Source organism: Cryptomeria japonica, chromosome 10 (genome assembly GCF_030272615.1).
Source record: "Cryptomeria japonica chromosome 10, Sugi_1.0, whole genome shotgun sequence".
Classification (NCBI taxonomy): Eukaryota; Viridiplantae; Streptophyta; class Pinopsida; order Cupressales; family Cupressaceae; genus Cryptomeria; species Cryptomeria japonica.
This window is the reverse complement of record NC_081414.1, coordinates 922,526,829-922,553,217: the sequence shown is the minus strand read 5'-3', so window position 1 is coordinate 922,553,217 and position 26,389 is coordinate 922,526,829. Positions and strand designations below refer to the sequence as shown.

The 26,389-nt window shown below is 38.0% G+C and overlaps 1 protein-coding gene across 3 annotated transcripts in view; it reads left to right on the top strand.

Moving 5' to 3' along the window:
- LOC131038360 (uncharacterized) overlaps window positions 1-26,389 on the top strand; it is a 40,031-nt gene that overhangs the window by 5,270 nt on the left and 8,372 nt on the right. For 2 of the 3 annotated variants that reach the window (XM_057970771.2, XM_057970769.2), the window contains exon 6: window positions 4,607-5,531. In XM_057970771.2, the coding sequence (XP_057826754.2) occupies window positions 4,607-5,531 (925 nt within the window). Of the gene's footprint in view, window positions 1-4,606; window positions 5,654-26,389 lie in introns of those variants that run through there. The other variant, XM_057970770.2, reaches the window with a different exon arrangement.

Below are 26,389 nucleotides of genomic sequence, written 5' to 3'. Positions count from 1 at the left end.
TTAGGTTGTTGAGATTTTTAGTGTTTTAATTGTTTAGGTGTATTCATGTAACTGGGCTTTGAACCAAGAGGTTCAAAATGTTAAAAGAAGGGGAGAATGATGCAAATGGGCTCCTAAGAATTAGAATAATTGTTAGTTGATTTTATAATAAAAATATTGTCACTTGTAGTCTTCATTGGAGATAAATTAGGTGTTGATTACTTTGTTGAACAACTATTGCATTGTAGGCTATGTAGGAAGTAAACTAGGAGACAATTTCTAAGTTTAAGTATTGTTGCTTTGTAGTCTGTGTAGGAGGAAATTTGGGAGTCGTGTTTGAATAAAGAGGATGGTCGGAGATTTAGGAATTAGGCTAGAGAAACGTAATTCTTCTATTTCTGAATAAAGGACACAAAATGGTGGTTCCAATGGTATGGAGTCTATTGTTTTTACTATTCTTTGTTCTATTACATTAATTTCCATTGTATTACAAGGATGTGATAAAGATGAATCTAGATAGTTGACTTTAATGAATCTATTGAGTTGTGTTACCTTGACGAAGGGGAAGGTATTGAAGATTTCAATATAGAAAGAGGGGAGTTGAGAGATTGCAACGAGAAGGAATGTAGATTATCACAAGAGGAGGCCCAAATTATTGTAGTAGTGGAAGCAGTCTACGTTGGAGAGGAAGTTGCAACAAAGATGGAGATCTTTGGGAGCCTCATATGTGATGAAGATTTATTTCTTTTAGAGAGAACAACTTGCTAGAAGTAGCTAGAGAATTCTCTAGAGAATCTCATTAGTGAAAAAGGAGAAGGAGATCATTTTATTAAAGAAAGAACAAGGGTGATGGATGAAGGAAATAAAAGCATAGGCATTTGTTTTGCAGCAAAGGAGGACATAAAATAAAAAGAGATTTGTGAAGAACATCATGCAAAACCAAGAAAACAAAGACCTCATGATAGAAGAACTTGAAAGCATGCCTAAAGGGCATAATGTGGAGGTGAAGGCACTTGTGGGAAATTTTTATTCCCTTAACTCTATTTCTGTCTTTGATGATTTATGTACAGGTGATACAAACGGTGTGACAAGAAATGATGATTTTTAATGGAGGAGAATTCCTAAGCCTTCAAGGAGATAGGAAAAGAGGAAGATGACTTAATTGGCAAAGGAAGATGATCTCTATTCCAACAAGTGGTTGGAAGTGAAAAAGAAAAAATGTGATGATTTGCAGAGATATTTAATTTGGTGGGGAAGGGAACACTATGGCTTGGTTTTTCAAGTCAAAATGATGGTTCTATCATCTATTCCAAACTATTTTTTTTGGATGTTTGCAGTAGCATGTTGAGACAAAAGACAATGCTTCATCGTCAAAAATACAATTATGCAATAGTTAGGTTGTTAAGATTCTTAGAGTTTTGATTGTTGATGAGTGTTCATGTAAAATGGGCTTTGAACTAGGTATTCAAAATTCTAAAAGATGGGGAGAATGATGCAACTATTTCTTGATTATTGTTCCCAAAAGTCTTCGTAGGAGTTAAATTAGGATTTGATTTTCAATTTATAATTTGCTGTTTGTATGGAAGTCCATGCAAGAGGGAAATCAAGAGTTAATTTTTTATTTTAATCAATTTTAATTGAGATTTCCTTGTAGTTTATGTACATGGGAGTTTAGGTTTTTGGTTACCGAATAAAATGGGATGGCTAGTAATGTAGGAGTAGTCTTTTGGATGGATGTAATTTTCAGATTCAACAATAATGAATACACAAATGTGTATTGAAGGGTAATGCAACCCAATATCTTTGTTAATTCTTATCCTATTATTCTTATTTCCTTTGTTATATAGAGCAGAGTTGTTTATTTGTAGGTTTTGAGAAAAACCTGCATCATATTTGGAGGGCTTATGAGTGCATGCCAAGTTGAATCTTCCTCTATTCCAATGAGTGAAAAGAGTAAGATGGCTTAATTGGCAAAGGAAGATGATCTCTATTCCAACAAGTGGTTGGAAGTGAAAAAGAAAAAATGTGATGATTTGCAGAGATATTTAATTTGGTGGGGAAGGGAACACTATGGCTTGGTTTTTCAAGTCAAAATGATGGTTCTATCATCTATTCCAAACTGTTTTTTTTGGATGTTTGCAGTAGCATGTTGAGACAAAAGACAATGCTTCATCGCCAAAAATACAATTATGCAATAGTTAGGTTGTTAAGATTCTTAGAGTTTTGATTGTTGATGAGTGTTCATGTAAAATGGGCTTTGAACTAGGTATTCAAAATTCTAAAAGATGGGGAGAATGATGCAACTATTTCTTGACTGTTGTTCCCAAAAGTCTTCGTAGGAGTTAAATTAGGATTTGATTTTCAATTTATAATTTGCTGTTTGCATGGAAGTCCATGCAGGAGGGAAATCAAGAGTTAATTTTTTATTTTAATCAATTTTAATTGAGATTGCCTTGTAGTTTATGTAGGTGGGAGTTTAGGTTTTTGGTTACCAAATAAAATGGGATGGCTAGTAATGTAGGAGTCTTCTTTTGGATGGATGTAATTTTCAGATTCAACAATAATGAATACACAAATGTGTATTGAAGGGTAATGCAACCCAATATCTTTGTTAATTCTTATCCTATTATGCTTATTTCCTCTGTTATATAGAGCAGAGTTGTTTATTTGTAGGTTTTGAGAAAAACCTGCATCATATTTGGAGGGCTTATGAGTGCATGCCAAGTTGAATCTTCCTCTATAAGTGTCGAATTGGTTAAACCAAAATTGTATTCATTTTGTGATTGTCATGTCCATACACCAATTTCATGTTTTGATATCCACCCCTCTTTATTATGTGGTTAATGTACATGCATGATTTTTTTCATTGTTTTCCAAAGAAAGTGCAAAAACTTATGTTACGTGTTACTAATTCTTTGTTTGTATCAATCCTAATAGAGACATCAGATGGTTCTTAGATACTATAGGTGTGACATCTTTGATAGAGATTGACTTTGATTCTCCAAACAAGGTTATGTTGAGTTTTGTTGAAACTCTTGTTGGTGACAACAATGTTGGTAATATTGTTAGTGATGACAAGGATGTTGGTAATATCGTTGGCGATAACAATGTTGTTGGCTCTACTATTGTTGATGATAAGATTTATTTTCTTCACACTGTGATGGATCCCCTCTATGTTCGAGATGTCTTTGATTTGAATTTTGATGATTTGTTTTGATGACATTGATATGGCTGTTATTGCAAAGGGGATGTTTAATTTAACATACATTGTATAACTGATTCAAGTGGAAATTTCACAAAGATGAGTGATATATATGCTTCAAACTTTGTTGTAGATTTTTTGGTTCTATGACATTGTTGGTTTATTATAGATTTTGTATAAGTTGTTGGTGATAGCTTTGGACATTGTTTGGTCCTAAAAATTGCAGATTTGTTGTTGGACTATAAGATAAGTTCCATGATTATTATATCTAGTTTGATGAATATTTTGAGATTGTAGATTGTAGATTTTTAGGCATTGCAATAGAGATGAGATGACCATGCATGGTCATGATTGGAGTGAGAACCAACAAAGTGACTCACTATGGTCAATTGTAGATTGATCATCTTTGATTGGAGTGAGCACTAGTAGAGTGTCTCATCATGGTTACCTATAGCTTGATCACATCTTTGATTGTAGAGTGACTACATTGATGATTGGATAATGCAGATTCACTATTTTTGGGAGATGGCTAAGGAGAGACCCTAGTAAAGATAGAGTTTTTGATTAAGAGAATCAAGTTTTGAAGGGACCTTGAAACCCTAAGTACAAAGAGCTATCAACAAGAAACACACAACCAACCCACAACTCAACAACAACAAAAACAAAAAAAATAGACCTATAACACAATAGGCCTAAAACAAAGAAAAATATAAACTTAACAAAGATTCTTCAAAGCTTTGACATCTTCGCTTCCATTTGGTCCAAATTATGAGGCATGTTCTTCAAATCTTGCAACTCGTGCTTGGACTGCTCCTTGGACTTTTTAAGGTTCCCTCGGGTCTGAGTAGAAGGGCCATTGTCATCACTAACCTACTTGCCCTTGTCCACCTTATCAAGATAAATGACAATATTCTCCCAGATTTTGAGACACATATTTTCCAATTTTTCTTCAAAATGTTCATTATGGAGAGCGAGGATAGAATAATGACTATTTTTTTTTCCTCAATGTTCATTATGGAGAAGAATGAAAGATAATGAACATTAGTTAATATAATTAGTTATTTGTTTATGGGTACTTGTAAAATTCAGTTATATTCCCAAGTCTATGTATACACCAATGTATTTAAGAATGCAATAGAAAATAAAAATAATGAAATAATCTAAGATTTATGTATCTTCTTCAATTCCATTATGTTTTTGTATTCCTTCGTCAATTTTATAAAAATCCAGTTTTGTTAATTTTTTTTTCAATATTTATGGACTTTGGATGCCTTAAAAACACCTTCCATACTTTGTGTTGTTATAGAGATAACTATTAGAGTATTCGTTGATGATGTTGGTAAATTTTTACATGGAAAGGTTAAATTTGTCAATTTCTAACACACAAGGATCTGTTTGTTGTTCAAACAATGCCATGTACTGCAGCCAAAGCAGTGGGATTCCTATTTCTAATTTCAACCAGAGGACATCTTCACTTCCATCCCACTTTTCAGGAACACAATCACAGCAGCAGGGCAGTATCTACCATCAATCTCCCCTAGCCTGGAGCCAGGGAAGTTCCACCATTCCATATGCACAAATTCCAAACGCCACTAGTTTTGCAGCAAAACAAGACGACTGGCCCTCTTTAGGTAGATCCACAGCCTTTGCAACTCCCCTGAACGATATGTCATACTTGTCTCATGGGAGGAACCAAGATTTTCTGGGAATGTCATATGAAAGGAATACCCAATCGACATCTAATTTGTTTACTTCAGAACCCAACACGACAGGGGTTTTACCAATGCAGAGAAGCGGATTTCTTCAGAGGCAAGGTTCAGGGGTGGGGGCAGGGTCACAGTCTTCCTCACCAGTATCTGGACTGACGGAAAGACGATTCAGTCCCACTTTTCACCATTCTGCATCTTACCCATTTCTAGGTACAGAATACAACCTTTCTAATGCAGCAGGCGATGGTTCATCACAACATTTCAATTTACACGGGGGTTCTTCTATTCAAGGCAATTCATTAATACCAACTCCAAATTCAGTTACTCTTCCTTCCGCTGCTGCTGCTGATGTTGCTGGGAAGAGCACAATTGGGGATTCGTCCCAGGAGTTTGAAAACTTATGGTTTTATTCACAACAGAAAGCAACAAACGCAATGAACTTCATACCCACTGATGAATTCGGCCTGTCTTTGGGTTCTGATACCTTGGCCAATGGACCAGTGCCAAACTCTCAGGGACCTGGACTTGGCCTACCTAGTGAAAATTCTGCCAGACAGAGAATCAACATGGCCGCAGATTCATCTTCCATCTCATTCGGGATTGACGAGATTGACAGCAAATACAATAAGGGAATTCCTAAAGTAAGTGCCTAACTAAATTGAATCTTGTAAATTTGAAATTGTTACACTATATCTCAATTTGACTGCCCCTTGAACTGAAACTAGATTTAGATAAACACGCAGAACCAAAATAAATAGCACTGTACTTCTCTTCAGACACATCTGCATTCACACATATCAGCTAATTATTAATCTTCACTTTATTTTCTATCTTTTTTTTTTTTTTTCCATCTTTATGTCTAAGAGTTTTCAGTTAATAAAGATAGAAAATAAACTAAATTAATTATTAATCTTTACTATTTTGAATGGTCCCACGTTTCTAGGTTTTACTTTGTTATAAGCGCCTTAATGAAATCTTTCTTTATGTAAATACATGATGATTTGTTCACCTTCTTCATATACTTTCTTTTTTTGATGTAAAACATCCCTTTATATTGTTCATTGGTCACTTGTAGCTTGTGTTTCATTGGTTATTGTATTTCTTTTATACGACTTGCAAAGTGCTTTGGATCTTGATTAATCTATTTTTCATTCGAAAGATCAATAAGATCAACAACTCTCTTAGGGTTGTTTCTCAAAATAACTTGGAAATAAGACTTACTAGTTGACGATGCTTGAGTTAAAAGCAAACTCAACCTATGCTAAAATCAAATCCCATTACCTTGGATTTTCACCAACTAGGAATCAAAGCACTCTTGTTTACCACCTTAGTTTGTCTATTCGTTTGAGGGGATAGGCTGAATTGTCTTGTATTTTTCTATTAAGCTTTTTCCACAATGTCATCCAAAAGTGACTCAAAAACTTTTTATTTCAATCACTAGTAATATTTTTGGGCAATCCATATAGTGAACAATTTCTTAAAAAAAGTTCAGCATATGTAATCTTTTTGCATGGAATGAAGTTAGCCATCTTTGAGAACGGGTCCACAACAACAAAATGGAATAATTTTATTGCTTAGTACAAGATATCTAACACAAAATCAATGGAGATATCAATTCATGGTCCCTTAGGAATAGGCAAGGGTTTGTATAAACCTATATTTTGATGCCCACCTTTGAAAACTTGACATGCTCTACATGTAAAAACAAACTTATTCATTTCCTTCCTTAGTCGAGGCCAAAAAAGTTTTTCATTACGAAGTAAGTTTTGTCCCTTTTGAAGTGTCCACACAAGCCATTTGAATGCATTTCTCAAATCAAGTTTTTCCTCTTAGACTTAAGGGGGATATAGAGTTGGAGTCCTCTAATAAAAATCCATTTCCCATTAAGAAGTTTTCAAACAATTTACTCCTTGCATCAATAGGACTATTGAGGGCAGTATTAACTTTGTTGAATAATGGATATGTGACATATCACCTTTTATTTCCTCAAACCCAAAAATATCGCTAGGCATTGGGACAAGTAGGTGGTATCTTCTACTTAAAGCATCAACCACTATATTAGTTTTGCCACTCAAATTTTGAACAACAAATGTATAATCTTGCAAAAAGAAGACCTATTTGGAATGTTGATGAGATAATTTGGCTTGAGAGTTGATATATTTCAATGATTGATTATCTATTAACGAAATGAATTTTCTATGTACAAGTAGTATCTTTGGCATTTCAATGTTTGGACAACAACATACAATTCTTTATTATAAGTACCATATCTCTTCTTGGCATCATTTAGTTTCTTACTAAAGTAGGCAATTGTTTTATCCTCTTGACTCAACAAACCCCCAATGGCTACTACAGAAGCATCACACTCAAAGGTAATTTTTTTCTCAAAGTCTAGTAAAGCAAGTATAGGGGATTTAGTCACCTTTTTTTAAGTTGTTCAAAACTTCTTTCAACAACTTGAGTCCAAGAAAAATACTTCCTTTAAAGTACAATCATTCAAGGGAGCACATATTCCACACAAATTTCTAATAAACCTCTTATTGAAGTTTACTAACCCATGAAAACTCCTTATTTATGTAATACTATAAGGGATAGGCCATTGAAGTAAAAACTTAACCTTTTAAGGATCCATGCTTACTCCTATTGAAATCACATTTCCAAGGAAACCCAACTTGTCCCTACAAAACTCACCTTTTTTCTAGATTTATAAACAATCTCTTCCATATAAGTGTATCAAAAATATTTCAAAGGTGTGCCAAATGTTCTTCCATGCTCTTGCTCATCTTCGAGTTGGAACTTTAGTCCATTGACATACCTAGATAATACTTGGTCTTCACTTTCTTGTATATTCGTTCAAATTTGAAATCACGAGAGTTGTTCAATATAAGCTTTTGTATTGACTGATCTTTTTATTTCAAAATTTGAAATTCTTTAAACAATTTTTTTGGTAATCATAGGGAAAAAATTGATCTCTCAAATATTTTAGCATCTTAGGCAAAAGCCTAATCATATCTTTTCCTTTTTTTTTCTTCTCAAAATATGCACATTCTCCCACCGTAGGGTTGCATGCAACTTTCAACTTGGATATAGTAATATTCACTCTTTTCGGATCATCCTTGTTAATATCCTCTCAAAGTACTTCTCCTTGAACCCAATCTAGAAATGCATTGGGTTGAGCACACCTTTACAATTAGAAATTTCAACCTTTTATCTTAGAACTTGAGCATCTCCATAGGGTCCAAGGCATTAGAAACATTCCTACGAAGGCTAATGTTTACTTATTCCTTCCTCTCTAATTCACATGGGATCCCCTTTGGGCCATTATTAACTAGTCTGATACCAAAAATTGATGTAGATTAGACCTTTGTCCTTTGCAAGTAGGTCTCCCAAAATGCTAGTTAGCTCCTACGTAAAAACCTCATAACACACCCTACTACCAGAGATTTCAAAAACAACTAAATATTTTAATCAAAACAAAAAATATAAATCAAAATCCATAATCATCAACTTCCAAGCACACAAAGGAAATCTATGATGGAAACAAAGGTAACCAAAGTTGAGATTTATTTTATATTAAAACCAAAAGTCCATAGCTTCTACACAATCAAAGAAAATAGTTCCTGCTGTCTTAGAATCTCTGCTAACAAAAAAACCAAAAAAATCTCCTAAAAAAGGAGAAAACAAACCAAAAAAATGGTAACTTTTTAAATTGACGGTCACCACCAAAAAAGGAACTCACAAACAACTAAAAAAAATAAAATAACTGATGGATATCGGGAGCCCTTCAATTATTATTATTTTTGATCGGTAAAGGCAGAGCCAACATTATATTGATTATGTAAAAATTAGCAGAGCTTACATAGCTAGTAGGTAGTAGATTTTTAACAAGATTTATACAAATTATGGAAGACATAGATGTCCTTCCAAGATTAGCATGAAGTCTTAAAACTTTAACTTGAAAGAGTACAAGTCTGAATGGCAGATGCTTTACTGCCCTAAAAACCAAAAAATATGCTTGATAAGCCAAAATTTATAGCTCAAGTCTCAAACAAAAACTTATAGAAAACTCAAAGAAACCTAGCTTGCAATTTCCTTGTTGGCATCATTGCAGGTTTGCACTCCCACGGTCTTTGCACGGAGGGCGGCCCCTGCCACGACCACACCTAGACCCGCAACGACCCCTGCTAGCGCCACCCCTACCTGCCTGCTCCGCTTGAGGGTTATCTTCTTCTGCTTTCATGGGCAATATGCCGTTAAGTTTGGCAAATTGAATTAGGTCGTCCTCTCTGCCCTGGTCTTCTGGATTTTCTCCAAGAAACTGCCATTTAAGGTACCCAAGGCCAACTCCCACAAATACTCAGTGCCTATCCAAGTCCTTCACTTTCAGGTCGAGTAGGAAAGGATAGTAGTTAATTAATTCGCCATGAGCATTGAATAGGATTTTGTCACCTGGCCAAGGAGCCGCAAAATCATGAATTGCTTTATTTAGAATTTCTTGGAGCTCTTGGGTGACCTCCTCTGGGAAAATCTTCTTCATGAGGGTCCAAACGACCTACTTAGCCAGTTTTAAATCCAGCAAAGATGCAACAAACCTGGAGGAGATGCTAGTATTGTCCCGTGGATACTCGTCTCTGTTCAGATGCCCACTACCCAAGATCATCTTGATTGCCAAAATGAGGGAAATCTGAGAAGAGAAGAAGGCGCTTGAGCCTCAGGTCTATTATTTTTCGGAATGAGACTTGGCGCATAGACGCCGAAAGAGAAATTGGAGTGTCTACTCCAAAACAGGAGATGGGCCTAGGGTAAATACTCATTATGAATCCGAATGGGGGCTTTGTCGACATGATTGGAAATGCAGCTATTTGCAGAGGAGTTAAAAACCAGAGCTATGGAATTAATTGACAAGGAATGAAATCAACTTGCAGAAGGCAATGCGAAGAAATAGGCTAGCATGCTTTTTCACACTAATTGATGAGGGATAGATTTGCATTAAATTTTCCAGCTAAGGTGGCGAGGGATGTTTGTCCTCGACATGCCAAAATTCTCGTTCGGGCCACGCAAACCATAAATGGATTTGACAGTTTGCTAGCTAGGTCTCAACAGTTAATTCGAGGGACTTAGCTCATAACCACAGTTTAGGTGACATCACTAAGTATGGGCCCACTCCGCCATAAATAAATAAAATTAAAATTTGAACTGGGATAGCCATTTCATTTAGCCGCTAAGGCTAAATTTAAAGTTTGCCCTATTGATCAAAGCTTTAACTAGCTTTCACATATTTCTGAAGGTGGCTCTTTCATCTGAGCTTGATATCCCTTGGGGCCCTTACCAGTCAAATGAGATGGTCTGATGAGACAATTGGCCAATTTCCCTGATCCCACCTGTAGAGGTAGGTTCCTTGAGCAGCTATTTTCAAGAGAGCATCTGCCTCTGAGTTTGCTTCTCTGTAGATGTGCTTTGCTTCATAGCTTTCTATTCCGTCAAGGCTTGCAATTATGTTGTCTAGGATTCCTTGCAATCTCCAGTTCGGAGTTTTTTTCCTCTTAATTGCATTTATTGCTATCTCTGAGTCGCCCTCCACTAGAATGTTATTTAGACCATGCTTTATGCACTCTAACAATCCAAATTGCAATGCTTTGCATTCTGCTATGTTGTTTGTGTCTGGGGGGATTGGCTTTGCCATTTTCCCAAGGATTGCATCTGTGTGACTTCTAATTACATATCCTATGCCTGAAGGACCCGGATTACCTCTAGAAGTACCATCAAAATTTAGTTTGATCCAACCGGGATTTGGAGGAGACCAGGTTACCACTTTTCTCATGTTGTCTTTTTTCCTAAAGGAAGGAGGGATCCTGATTCCATGCCAATTTTTCCTAATGCTTTCATCCCATGATGAAAAGGCTTTAGGTGGTTCCAGGGAGAAAACTATCTTGTAGTTTACTGAGTCCAGTATCACTGATTCAGTTGAGTTTAAAATTGTTTCTAATCTTTTGCATTTGTCATCAAATAGTCTTCTATTCCTCTCCTTCCAGATTTCCCAAACTAAACATGAAGGGGACACTTCCATAATTGAGCTTAGGGTGGACTCTTTGCTTGGGATGGGCCAGCTTTGAAATAGCGATTTAATGTCATTTGGTAAGGCTGTGATCAGCCCAAGTTTAGCACATAGACGACGCCAACATTTGGAGGCAAAGGGACAGTTGAGAAGTAGATGGTCCATTGATTCTGATTGAGCTTTGCACATGATGCACCTAGAGAGTCCTGCATACCCCATCTTTATGAATTTTTCTGCTATTAAAATCTTCCTCTGATAGGCTAGCCATGCAAGATCCCTGCCTTAGGAATGACTTTAGAGCTCCAAAATAACTTTTTTAGAAAATCCAGTTGCTCTTGAGCAGTATTACTGGCTAGCACTCTATAACCATCTTTAGGATTGTAGTACCCTATTTTAGAAGATGCCCATATTAGAGAGTCATTCCCTCTTCTTGGGTTTACATTTCTTGCTTTTAGGAGCTCTTCAAGTTGATCTAGTTCATTCCTTGGGGTTGGAGCTCCATACAATGATTTCCACTTCCAACTTTGAGAGTTGGGTGATCCATCTTCAATCAGATAATCTCTAACTCTGACACCCCAGTGACATTTAAGCCAGTTATCTGTTACAAGAATGTTAAGAGAACTTGCAATAGATGGAAAGCCTCCCTAAGAATCCTCCCAAAAGAGGCTTGATAATCCATCTCGGATGTCCCATGTGAGCTATTCTGAAATCAGAGTTCTATAAGAAATTATGAAATTCCAAGTTCTTGATCCCTTGGGGAATGTATTTGCTCTTAGAAGATTGAGAGGTTCTTGGTCAGGTAAGTATTTGGTTGCTAACATTCTAGGCCATGTGGAGTTGGGATTCTTTATGAACTTCCATACTAGTTTGGTCCCTAAGGCTTTATTTTGCAGTTTGAGGTCCTTAATGCCTAAACCCCCTAGAACCTTAGGCTTGATTATTTTTTCTCATGCAATTAGAGCTATTCTATGTTTCTCCTCTGTATTTTGCCAAAAAAAATTCCTCATTTTCTTAATTAGGAAGGCATTGGCACTAACTGTGAGAGATAGGATAAATAAAAGATAAATGGGCAGAGCCAATATCACTGCTTGAATCATCACTAATGTACCCGCTCAAGAAAGCCATTTCTCTTTCCAAGAGTTAGAGGTCTGGTCCACTGTAATTTTAAGAGGATCCCATGATTTAGCATTCCTCATGCCATGTTCAATTGGGATGCCCAGGTGGATGCAAGGGAGGGATCCTTCACTATAGTCCAAGATTGTGACTATTTTGGACTTCAGGAGTATAGAGATAGGAAAAAAATAGGCATTTGATTTATCCTTATTTCTAATTTGTCCTGAAGCTTTCCCAAAGGCATCTAGGATCTGTTTTAGATGGGATGCTTCTTTGAATTTTGCAGCTCCCAAGAGGAGATTATCATTTGCAAACTGCTGATGTGTGACTGCAAAATTTCTGGTTACTTTGATTCCCTCTAGAAGATTGTTCATGTGGCTTCTTTTGATTGTCCTACCCAAAACCTCCCCCAGGATTATATAGAGGAAAGGAGAGATGGGATCTCCTTGTCTGAGTCCCCCCCTTGACGAGGAAAAGAAACCTTCTGGTTTCCCATTTACCAAGATTGAGAATTTCGGAGTGGAGATGCATTCAAATACCCAATCAATCCAATGTTTTGCAAAACCAAAAGCTTGCATTACCTTGCAAAGGAAGCACCGGTCTACACTGTCATAAGCTTTTGAAATGTCTACTTTAATCATTATACCTGATCTTTTTGTGCTTTGGAGAGTATGGATTGCTTCTTGTGCTATTATGGCTCCATCAAGAATTGAGCGACCTGCTACAAACCCTGTTTGTTCTTTTGAAATAATTGATTCCATGAGGGGCTTCATTCTATTCATCATGACTTTTGAAAGGATTTTATAGATAGTATTGCAAAGTGAGATAGGTCTGAAATCTCCCAGATTTAATGCATTCTCCTTCTTGGGGATGAGGGCAATAAAAGTGTTATTTACTTCCTTAAGTAACCTTCTTGATCTTCTTGAGCATTCCAGTGCTTCCACAAGATCCTGACCTAAGATGTGCCAACACTTCTTGAAAAAATCCGCTAGGAATCCATCCAAACCAGGAGCTTTACCTGAGGGCAGTTGGTTGAGAGCTTGAAATACTTCTTCAAGCTTGATTCTCTCATTAAGATTTTGATTCTACTCATCTGAGATGATCCTGGGGATCACTTCCAACATCTTTTTTTGCTCTAGCAAGTGGGAACCTTCTCGATTATTTAAGAGATTGGAGAAGTAGGTGGTAATTTCCTGCTTGATCTCCTTAGGATCCTTTATGATTTGGTTGTCCTTGACCTCCAATTTTAAGATCTAGTTCTTGTCTCTTCTAATCTTAGTTACATTGTGGAAGAACTTTGTGTTTTTGTCTCCCATTCTAAGCCAATTCTCCCTAGATTTATGCTTCCAAAATATTTCTTCCTTAGATAATATATCCTCATATTCCTGTAGGAGCATCTTTTCTTGTTGGAAGGATTCTTGATCTATACCTTCTAGAATGATCTTGGAGTTTAGGGTCGCCATTCTTGCTTCTATTGAACTTTTTGTTGAGAAGATATTTTTGAAGTGTTGAGAGTTCCATTGAAGCAATTTCTGCTTTACAACTTTCAACTTAGCAATAAAGTAGAAGAGTTTTGAGCCTTCCACCGAAACTTCCTTCCACCAATTTTCTATCAAAGTTAGAAAATTTTGATCCTTCATCCATATGTTCTCAAATATGAAAGGGGCTTTGAAGGTTGCCTTGTTGGCAAACAATGAGAGCAATATGGGATGGTGATCTGATCCTGAACAAGGAATGACCAAATAAGAGGGGGAGAAAGGGAAACACCTCAAATCCCCCTGCCAAAAGAATTTATTTATTTTTCCGCTATATTGCTAAAGCCTTTCCTTCTATTTGTCCAAGTGAATACATCACCCGAGTCAATTTCCATCAAACCATTCCTATCTATCCAGTCATTAAAGTTCCATTGAGATCTGCCTAGCCGGATTAATCCTCCCCTTTTATCAGAAGATCTTCTGATAGCGTTGAAATATCCTCCTATAAAGAGATGTTCCTTAGTTAATGAAGACAAGACTTCATCTAAGGAAGACCATAAAAGTCAATTTTTGAGGGGGGAAACTGGGCCATAAATGTTTATAACAAAGAAAGTTGAATTGGATTGAAGATGACTAACTTTAGCCAAGATCCGATTTCTATTTGAAGCAATACCATCAACTTTAACTTGGGAAGGCTTCCATAGAATCATTAGGCCCCCTGAGGCCCCTTCCGAATCCATTGTCACTTGTGAAGACATTTGAAACCGGGAGGTAATTCCACATCCAAACACAACAGCTTGCATACTATCTAGCTTTGTTTCTTGTAAGAGAATGATATCTGCACTGACCAAAAGAATCCTCCTTTTGATCACCCTTTGTTTGTTAGGGGCATTGAGGCCCCTAACATTCTAGGATAAGATTTTCATTGTTGTTCAGGAAGGGGATTTCCCTTCCCTACTTTCCAAAGATCTTGAAGTTTTGATTGGTTCTCCGCAACACCATCTAAAGATCTGGCTTCAATCAAAGATTTGCGACCCTTCTAGGGAGGAGAGGAACCAAAGTCCGGTTTATCCCATCCCTCTTGATTCTGATGCAAGCCTAGTTTCCTTTTTTCTTTGACCTGAGAGTAGAAGACTGCTAGGGGAGTATCTAAAATTGTATCTAGATCTTCATCCTAAACCACAAGATCCTGAAGAATTTTTTTATCCTTCTGGTCTAAAGAGGGTCCCAAGTCTAGAGGAGCTGAAAATGGAGATAACATGAATCGATTTGGACTTCCCATCCAATAGATTAAGAAACTAATTTGCAGAAGGTAGACCCGAGGGAGAGTATATCTCACCATCAAATAGAAGAGGCTCTTGGTCCTCTTCCAAGTCAGCTTTAAGATCATTTTCAATGACCTCCTCTTCCTGCAGAATTTTATCAATTTGCATGGGTTTTTTGGTAGATTTGATTTGCTGAAGGGATCCTTTATGCATATTATGCCTAAGGTTATTTTTCTTTGGCTGAACAAATTTCTAAACACTTTATGAGACTAAATCTTTACAATCAGAGAGAGAATGAGAGTGATGGGTTGGGGTATGGGATAGATTACGCCTAGTCTATGCTCTTGGATCCTTCCCTGGGATCACCTGGTGTTCTCTCCACACCCTAGGTTCTCTAGAACTTCCCTTGCTTTGAGGAATCCCCTGACCTTGCCCAATCCACCCACCAATGAGTTGCAATGCTGCTCCTAAGGTCTCACCTACTCATGAGACTCAAAACCCCTTACTATGGCTAATAAGGGCTAGGCTTGTTCCACACCTTCCAAGGTCTTTGAAAGGATAGGTCAGGTCTTTTTCATGGTTTTTCCACCCATACATGTGCCCCCAAGAGGTTTCAAGATTCCAACCCCTTACCGATTTTACTATTTTGTGTTTTTGCTTACAAAATAGGGCTACAAGGATTTTGACCAATTAGGCCTCCTACCCGGTCCTTTAGGGCTCCCTCTCACAAACGATGCACAAGCAACCCAAACTCCCAAAATGGACTACCATTAATTTGGCAAGGGCTCAAGGATTTCTCTAGTTTTGGGCCTCCAAGTGGCCGTTCAGTGCCTTGGGCGAATTATGGGGTTTTGAAGGGTTTTGTGAGGGTTTAATGGCCTGTCAGGGTCACAGTGCATGTTTTGTGTTATAGCCACCTTGTCTGGATTGGTGGAAGCTTCTCCTTCACACCAATGGTGCTTCACTCACCGCTCTTCAACTCCTCCAAAGGGTGTCTTCTTCTCTGACCAACCTTACTCTCTCAAACCTCTGCACCAACAACCATTCCTAACCAGGCACTGTCCAGTCTCGCCTAGGAATGGGCCTTCAAATGGATTCCTTGCATTTCCAAGGGCCCTGATTGCATTGAACTATAGTACAAGGTCTGCACTCTCATTCCCCATGGTTTCATGGTGGTTCCACAATGGGGAATGGAGTTATGTAGCCATTTACACAATCCTGTCCAAAACTGGACAGTAAGAAGGCAATTTACAAACTTTTTACAGACACACCTTACTTACAAACCAAAACCTAATCTAAATGCTTGAAATGAAAGTATTTACACCATAGAAGACAATCCACATAGTTTTCACGTAAATCAATCCATTAACTTTCTTGGTTGCTTCATTCAAACTGACTGGTAACAAATTTGCAGTCTCAGTCAGGTCTTTTTGCTTGGGCCGTACAATGTCTGACATCCAACCCATTAACTTAGGGTTTGGAAATACTTATACTACCCATACCTTAGTTGGTGTGCAAAAATTAGGGCTCTCCACGCTCAACAAGGGTCTTTGACCATTTGGGTGGAAAAGTTGCTTGACAACTTTTAAAAGTTGTCATGCAACTTTTGCATCTTTTAAGCAACTTTGCCATTGTTGCTTTTCATGACTCCTAAGCCTATTTTGGGCTATCCTAAGGACAGTAACATGCCAATAAGGCCTAACACACATCCAAGGCACACTCAACCTCTCCTGCACAAGAAATCACAACAAAACACTAAGGACCTAAAACTAGGACCTAGTCTAGAACAAATGAGCTCATGGCTCTTATTCATATACAATGGCTTCAAAAGAAGCATAACACCAAAAAAAAAAGAAGGAGGAAGAGCTTGGAAGGGTGCTCCTACACCATACTCCCCCTCTGCACACCACTAAGAAATAGAAGAAGAGATGAGAGCCAGGTTTATTCTAAGTGTCTTGAACTTGCTCTCCTCGACCCAAGTAGCTTCCGACTCAGGCTGTCCTGCCCACTTCACCAAGTGTTCCATGTAGACCTGGTGTCTGGTGGACTTCTTTAATCTAGATTCCAAGATCTCCTCTGCTATAGGCTTCTTCACCTGTTGTAAGACATTAACATCTAGGTCCTGCAACACCTTGGCTTGGTTCTCAGTCAGCCCTTCTATCTCACCCTTGTACATGATAAAGTCAACTACATTAAAGACTGGTGATATAGCCAAATTTGAAGGCAGGTCAACCTTGTAGGCATTCTTACCATATTTTGATAGGATTCTACAAGGTCCTACCCTCTTCATCTGCAATTTGGTAGGCTTACCACTTTGCATCCTAGCTTTGCTCAAATGGACCATCACATAGTCACCCACCTTGAACTGAACCTCTCTCCTTTTCTCATCCATCTTTGCCTTCAGTTTCTAAGTGGATTCAAGGATGGCCTTCTTAACTTTCTCTTGGACTTCCTTGATGGTTTGAGTGAAGTCCTCTGCTTGCCCACTCTTCATTTCCAAACTACCAAGGTCTCTTAACTCACATACTCCTCTTGGATGTCTGCCATAGACAACCTCAAAAGGACTTCTACCAGTGGTCCTATTCACACTATCATTATATGCATACTCTACTTGAGGAATGATTAGGTCCCATGTTTGGCCATACTCCTTAGTTAAACACCTCAACAAGTTACCTAACACCCTATTGATGACTTCAATTTGACCATCAATTTGTGGATGACAAGCTGAGCTAAATGACAAGTTAGTTCCTAGTCTCCTCCATAATGTTTGCAAAAAAGGGCCCATGAACTTGCTGTCCCTATCTAAAACAATGCTTAAAGGGAGTCCATGAATTCTAACAATCTCCTTAAAGAAGAGATGTGCAACATAGCTTGCATCATGTGTAGTCTTACATGGAATGAAATGGCTCATCTTGGAAAATCTATCTACTACCACATAGATGCTGTCCATACCTGTCTTTGTCTTGGGAAGCCCTACTACAAAGTCCATGCTTGTACATTCCCAAGGTCTATTTGGGACCGGCAATGGTTGATAGAGACCAACATTGCTTGATCCTCCCTTTGCTCTTTGACATACACCACATTGCTCCACATACCTCTTCACATCTCTTGGCAACTTTGGCCAATAGTACTACATCTGTACTAAATCCAAGGTTTTGTTGACTCCAAAGTGTCCACTTAAACTGCCATTGTGTTTCTCTTGGATGAGGTTTTCCCTCATGGATCCTCTTGGCACACACAACTGATTACCTTTGAACAAGAGACCATTTTGGAGAGTGTAATCTGCATACTCACCATGGAAATGGTTCTCAAACTCCTTGCAAACCTTGTAAGCTGATGAGAAGTCTTCATCTCCTTCATAGAGGTCCTTGAAACCTTCTATTCCTATGCTCTACAAATGTAGTTCTTGAATTGTCAACAACTTCCTGCTTAAAGCATTTGCCACCTTATTTTGTTGCCCCTTCTTATGCTTGATGGTGAAGGTGAAGGATTGGAGGTATTCCATCCATTTCAAATGCCTATTGCTAAGCTTCTCTTGAGTGTTAATGTAACTCAATGCCTGGTTGTCTGTGAACACCACAAATTCTTTTGGGAATAGGTAATGCCTCCATTTCTTTAAAGACTGCACTAATGCATACAACTCTAGGTCATAGGCTGAGTACTTCTTCTTTGCTTCATTAAGCTTCTCACTGAAAAATACCATAGGTCTTCCCTCTTGACTCAATACACCACCTAATGCAATTCCACTTGCACCACACTCCAATGTGAATAGCTTGTCAAAAGTAGGTAGGAGAAGGATAGGTTTTGTGGCTACTTCTTGCTTCAACAATTAAAATGCTTTGTCAGCCTGCTCAGTCCATTTAAACTTAGTTTTAAGGCCTCGTTTTATGGTGTCAAGGACTGGTGCACATATGCCACTGAAGTTCCTCACAAATTTCCTATAGAATTGAGCTAATCCATGGAAACTCCTTACCTCAGTCCCTGTTCTAGGTGCAGGCCAATTCAAGATTGCCTCCACTTTGCTTGGATCCATCTTCAAGGTTCCCTTAGACACCACAAATCCTAAGTAGACTAGCTCTTGCTTCAAGAAGTCACACTTCTCTAGGTTGATGGATAACTTCTCCTCATGCAACCTCTCTAAGACTAACCTCAAATGCTCAAGGTGCTCCTCTTTGGTTCTGCTATAGATGAGAATGTCATCTAGGTACACCACCACAAATCTACCTATGAAGTCTTTTAACACCTCATTCATCAACCTCATGAAGGTGCTTGGGGCATTGGTGAGTCCAAATGGCATCACAAGCCATTCATACAATCCTTCTGTGGTCTTGAAAGTAGTCTTCCACTCATCACCCTCCTTGATTCTAATCTGGTGATAACCACTTTTAATGTCCAACTTGGTAAAATACATAGCACCTCTTAGACAGTCCATCAAATCCTCTATTCTAGGAATAGGAAACCTATACCTTATGGTGATCCTATTGATTGCCCTTGAATCAGTGCAAAGTCTCCACTTGCCTCCCTTCTTTGATGCTAGCACTATCGGGATTGCACATGGGCTGATGCTCTTCTTAATCAGTCCTTGTTCCAATAACTCCTGCACTTGCCTTGCTATCTCCTTGTTTTGATCAGGTGTGAGCTTATATGCAGCTTTGTTAGGCAAGGATGCACCAGGGACAAAGTCTATTTGATGGCTGATAGACCTTCTAGGTGGGAGTGTTGGAAGTGCTCCATCACTCACTATGTCCTTATACTCTTGCAACATTTGCTTCACCTCCTTGGGTACTTCTGCCTGCAACTTGTCTACTTCCTCCTTTGGTTTCACAAAGATGGCACTCTTCACTATCTCCTCCTCATGTAGTAAGTTTAAGAACTCTTTACCAGTAGCCATTAAGACACTAGGTGTTCTCGAAGTGCCCTCATCATTCTCTGTCAAAGATTGAATCTTAAAGGTCTTGCTATCTTTCTTGAATGATATGGAGTTCTCCTCTCCATCATAGATCACCTTCATATCAAATTGCCAGGGTCTTCCTAGTAGTAGATGACAAGCATCCATAGGCAACACATCACAAAGGATCTTATCCTTGTATCCTCCAATAGAGAACTCTACCCAAGTCTGTTCATTGACTAGCACACTCTTCTCATGATTCAACCATGTCACCTTGTATGGGTTAGTATGGGGTATTCTTGTGAGTTTCAACTTCTTGGTTGCCTCCTCTGATATTATGTTATCAGTTGACCTTGAATCAACTATCACCTTGCAAACTTTACCAAGGATCTTGCATCTCACCCTAAACAATGCCCTCCTATGCTTAGGTTCACTCTTGATTGGCTGTCTTATCAAGACCCTATTGAACATCAGATTTTCTCCAATCTCTGATTCAATATGTTCCACCTCAAGTGTCTTACTACTTGAAGAGTCTTCATGTGCATAAGCAACCCTCTTTCCACTGTTTGATGAGGTAGGCTTGTCAGGGCATCTATATGCCGGGTGTCCTAATTGACCACAATTGTAACACTTCATAGTTGCAAAGTAGGAGTTACCTCTGTCGGTACCTCTACCCCTACTTGGACCACCTTGTGCACCTCTTCCTCTAGGATGGCCCCCTCTGAGATTGGTGTCATTGCCTTGCTCAGTTAACTTTGCTTCTCCTTGGTTCCTCTGCTCATTTGACTTGCTTTGATAACCACCTCGGTGATTCATTTGTTATCTACCTCTGCGTCTACCTCTATTATTAGAGTCTCCTTTCCTTTTGTTCCTCTCTTCCACCTTGACATCAAGCTGATGACATTTTTGAATAGTAGTAGGAGTCCACAAGCTTATCTCCTCTTGAATGTTCCACTTTAGGCCGCTTAGATACCTACCCACCTTAATAGATTCATCTTCTTGGACTTTAGATCTAAGACAAAGTTTTTGAAATTCTTCGGTGTAGGAGGTCACATCAAGGTCTTTTTGCTTCAAACCCTATCTCTTCTTATGAAGTTGGACTTCATAATCCTCTGGTAAGTAGTTCTCCTTGATCTTGCTCACCATGGCCTTCCAATTGGCAATAGGTAGCTTCCCCATGCTAACCCTCTCTTCTTGCAGGTACTTCCACCATGTTAAAGCTGCTCCCCTTAATATTGATTTGGCAACCTTAACCTTTTGAGCCTCTGTCACTCCCTCACACTCAAAGTGGTTTTCCATGCCCTCAATCCATTCCATGACAGTGTCTATGTCCATCCTTCCACTGAAACGTGGCAATCCTTCAAAAGCTTTGGTGTTCAAAGCCTTAATAGCTTTTACAAATTGCTCTTCATTAAACAAGGGATCTGATTCAGGTATAATGTCATCTATGTCAATGGTTTTCTTGCCTTTATCTTTGGTGTCTTCACCCCAAGGTTCATGTGTCTTCTGATCCACCACTTCCTGCAGCTTGTCCCTTATCTCACTCATAGCTTCTTCAAGGAGTCTATTCTTCATCTTCTACTCTTCTACCTCTCTAGCCAGCTCTACATTAGTGACCATTCTGCTCTCCCCTACTAATTCACCAGTATATAGAGACATACACAGTCCAACAAATCTTCAACCTACTCTGATACCAATCTGATGGGTTGGGGTTTGGGATAGACTAGCCTAGTCTATGCTCTTGGATCCTTCCTTGGGATCACCTGGTGTTCTCTCCACACCCTAGGGTCTCTAGGACTTCCCTTGCTTTGAGGAATCCCCTGACCTTGCCCAATCCACCCACTAATGAGTTGCAATGTTGCTCCTAAGTTCTCACCTACTCATGAGACTCAAAACCCCTTACTATGGCTAATAAGGGCTAGGCTTGTTCCACACCTTCCAAGGTATTAGCAAGGATAGGTCAGGTCTTTTTCATGGTTTTTCCACCCATACATGTGCCCCCAAGAGGTTTCAAGATTCCAACCCCTTACTGATTTCACTATTTTGTGTTTTTGCTTACAAAATAGGGCTATAAGGATTTTGACCAATTAGGCCTCCTACCCGGTTCTTTAGGGCTCCCTCTCACAAACGATGCACAAGCAACCCAAACTCCCAAAATGGACTACCATTAATTTGGCAAGGGCTCAAGGATTTCTCTAGTTTTGGGCCTCCAAGTGGCCATTAAGTGCCTTGGGCGAATTATGGGGTTTTCAAGGGTTTTGTGAGGGTTAATGGTCTGTCAGGGTCACATTGTATGTTTTGTGTTATAGCCACCTTGTTTGGATTGGTGGAAGCTTCTCCTTCACACCAATGGTGCTTCACTCACCCCTCTTCAACTCCTCCAAACGGTGTCTTCTTCTCTGACCAACCTTACTCTCTCAGACCTCTGCACCAACAACCATTCCTAACCAGGCACTGTCCAGTCTCGCCTAGGAATGGGCCTTCAAATGGCTTCCTTACATTTCCAAGGGTCCTTCTTGCATTGAACTATAGTACAAGGTCTAAACTCTCATTCCCCATGGTTTCATGGTGGTTCCACAATGGGGAATGGAGTTATGCAGCCATTTACACAATTCTGTCCAAAACTGGATAGTAAGAAGGCAATTTACAAACTTTTTACAAACACACCTTACTTACAAACAAAAACCTAATCTAAATGATTGAAATGAAATTATTTACACCATAGAAGAAAATCCACACAGTTTTCATGTAAATCAATCAATTAACTTGCTTGGTTGCTTCATTCAAACTGATTGGTAACAAATTTGCAGTCTCAGTCAGGTCTTTTTGCTTGGGCCGTACAATGTTTGACATCCAACCCATTAACTTAGGGTTTGGAAATACTTATACTACCCATACCTCAATCGATGTGCCAAAATTAGGTCTCTCCACGCTCAACAAGGGTCTTTGACCATTTGGGTGGAAAAGTTGCTTGACAACTTTTAAAAGTTGTCATGCAACTTTTGCATCTTTTAAGCAACTTTGCCATTGTTGCTTTTCATGACTCCTAAGCCTATTTTGGGCTATCCTAAGGATAGTAACATGCCAATAAGGCCTAACACACATCCAAGGCACACTCAACCTCTCCTGCACAAGAAATCACAACAAAACACTAAGGACCTAAAACTAGGACCTAGTCTAGAACAAATGAGCTCATGGCTCTTATTCATATACAATGGCTTCAAAAGAAGCATAACACCAACAAAACAAAGAAGGAGGAAGATCTTGGAAGGGTGCTCCTGCACTAGAGAGGAGGACAACTGAAAGGAGAAGAGTGAGAAGATGGAGAAGCCATACCTGTACTGCAATGCATTGACTCACCCATGGGCCCTTTGGGAAGGTGATTAGATATAGGAGTATGAACCAACTGTGGATCTGGACGAGCTAAAGGCACCAGAGAGGTAACTTGGCCTCCATCTAGAGACTTTTGAGAGGCATTATTGACTGCCTGATTTGGAACCACTACAGGTGGAGCCAAAAGATTTTCCTGAACCCAGGACAACTTCTGACCTTCTTGCTTGGTGATAGATCGTTCTTCAGGCTTGTGAGTGAGGTGGATAGTGCCCAATGAAGCTGCTAGTGAGCTGTTTTTGATGATTTGGTTCCAAAGGATACATTTTCCAGGGATTCCCTTCCCCATCCTTGTCACTCTCTGATTCCATTTACCCATATCTGAAATAATTTCTAAGTTGCTATAGAAGCCTTTTTTAAGGTCAATCTCCACATATATATTTGTTACATCTCCTTTGAAACCATTCAGAAAATCCTCCTCAAAACCCACTAGGTATCCTAAAGCATCACCTATTTTTAACAAAGCCTCCGAGCACCAAAACTCAGATGGGAGACCCACTAAAGACAACCAAATAGGGGATTTCTCAAATCTATGATTCGCTGGGTCGAAGCCTGGTTTCCAATTTATATAGTTGAATGTCGACTCTTGGAAAAACAAAGGGCAACCTTCCGTGATTGCTTGCTTTAGGGTCGAGTCAACACAATCTAGAAGAATGAAATCCTTCTGCAGCTGGCTAATTGTGATCATACCTTTAAATGAGGTCATCCACCAAGAGATTATTTCTTTGCTGTTCCCACATATACCACACCATTGTGCAAAAAAGGCATTTTCTTTGAGGCGTGCGATCCTAGGGTTCATGGGTTCAGAAGGTAAAACAAAGAGTTTGCTACCCATGGATTTCCCACTCCATTTCTGAACCTTGCTTACAAAGTTAGATGGTGGTCAAAGAAGAGATGGTTTTTTAGCACACAAAACCTTAGAACTTCTAAAAGGCAAGGTAGGTGCAGCTAAAGGATAACTGTTACAATATCTTCCATATCTTGGAAAGATTCAATAGCTACATTATCTACTTTTCTATCTTGCATGTTCTCCTCATAGGCCACAATTATAGCTTTTGAATATAATTCTCTCACAATCTCCTCTTCTATACAGTCTTCTTTTCTTGCCAGGTTTCATCCTCTTCATTTTCTTCTCATGGAAGAGCTTCTTCTCCTTTTGAAGTCATTTCTCCTTCTATTGCTAGCTACCTTGCAATAGTAATATCCCTTTCTAGAAGGTTTATAGTGGCTACCTTGTAGTAGTAAATATGGTTATAGTTGCATGTGTCCTCTTGTTCCATTGCAAAGTTTTGACTAGGAGATGAACTATCAAATTTCATCAGTACGCAGATCAACTATAGCAAGATATAACATGATGTCAAGTGGGAGTGGAAGGAAACATATACAAAGCTATATGAGTACTTAATTTTTACCATAATCTATGGATTCACCCTCAAGAAATTACTAATGTTAGTAGACATTTTACAATATCAAGGAGTCTCATGTTGTTACATATACATATGACATATATTTAAAAACCAAACTATATATAATATGTTCTCAAATAAAATTTTTATAATTTTTTTCCTAAATAAAATAACTCGTCAAAGAAAAAAAATTAAATAATTTCAATAAAATAATATAATTCTTAAATAATTTTCATTTAATAATATTAATAAAATATATTTTAAAAATAATAATAACTCTTCTTAAAATAAAAAATAAAAAAAATATTTTTTAAGTTAAAATTTTGTTTAAAAAACCCTTAAAGAAATAAAAACACCTCTTCAAATAAAAACTGAACAAAATAATTCTAAAATAATTTTTAAGTAAAATAAAATAATTTTTATGTAAAAAAAAAACGTTCTAAATTAATATATAAGATATCTATACTACAAGCTTTTGGGATTCTAGACTTTTCGGTGCTTTAAAATTGTGAACATAATCTGCTAGATAAACTCCAATTCACTGGTCATATGTCCAAGTGGCTAGGGAAAGAGAAAACTTCAAAATATTTCAGATTGAAAAATTCTTGCATGAAGCAGACACAAGGAGGTGAATGTAATGACTTGAACTCTCCTTAGGTTTGAAACCTTACAAGCTTATCACTCTATTTTAGGTAGCACTACATAATTCAGGAAGAGTAGAAGCATTGAAGCTTTACATGTGAGAATCCTTCTAAAACTACTTCTACTCAGTTGGATGCGAGACGTCATATTGAAAGGACATTAACAACGGTCCTGAAACATCCATTCTACAAAAAACTCAGGGGTTTGTAATCTTTCTAGGCAAGACAGATTATAATTGTTGACGTGAGTTTAAAATTATACTTGTTTTACTCATTCATTTGGATCCAGGCTTAATACTTGACTATATATATAGGATTGGAGTCTAGATGAACTTTTCACAATACTTGATTTGAGTTTAAGCTTTTAAGATTTCTTGATTTTCTTGCATTCTGTTGTTTCCTAGTTATTAGTTGTTCAACCTTGTTTGAACGACAAACCTTCATGCCTTTAAGTTCCTCACATCCTTGCTTCAAACAAGATATGCTTGGTTGCTATGCAGATCTGCTAATGTAGTGAGTTCTATTATTGATCTAGCAGTAAGTCAACATAAATCAGAAAAACAAAAGATCCTAGATCCCTAAGGTTGTTTTTTTAGCGGCGAAGGGTATAATTCTTTTATTGGAGACATATCTTTATCTGCAAATTCATGGGGGTCAAAATAAATTTGAGAATTCTAGAGGATTGGCCTCACAAAGCTTGGCCTATAGGACGAGATATGGAGATAAACTTGGTCGCTAATAGTTATTTTTTCATGATTTTCAATAATGTTTTTCATTATGCTAGGACTTTTGAAGGAGGTTCACATTTCTTCAAGTATGCAAGAATTTTGTACGACCTTGACATCTAGATTTTATTCTAATGAAAGAACTCCCTTCCAAGATCCCAATATGGAAATGTCCCTTTGTCTTACTATGTATTTTTTTAATGATGGATTCAAATTATCTGCACGTAGAAGAATATAATATTAAATATGATACAAATACTTATAATATTTGGTAATAATAAGCAACTTAGAGGGGGAAAACTCCAAATTCTTCGATAAGAAGGTGTATATATATATGCCACTTAGATCAATTTAACTATCACTATAAGATTATGTAAACTATTATATAACTCAATTAATGTTCATTCTAAATATGAGTTAGCTACACATATTAACATGCATACCATAGATTAAGGGTGTAGCATGCCCATCCCCTTCACACAAGCATTGTCCTCAAAATTGGTCAATTTTGGATGTTTTGCACAAATCTTCATCTTATCAT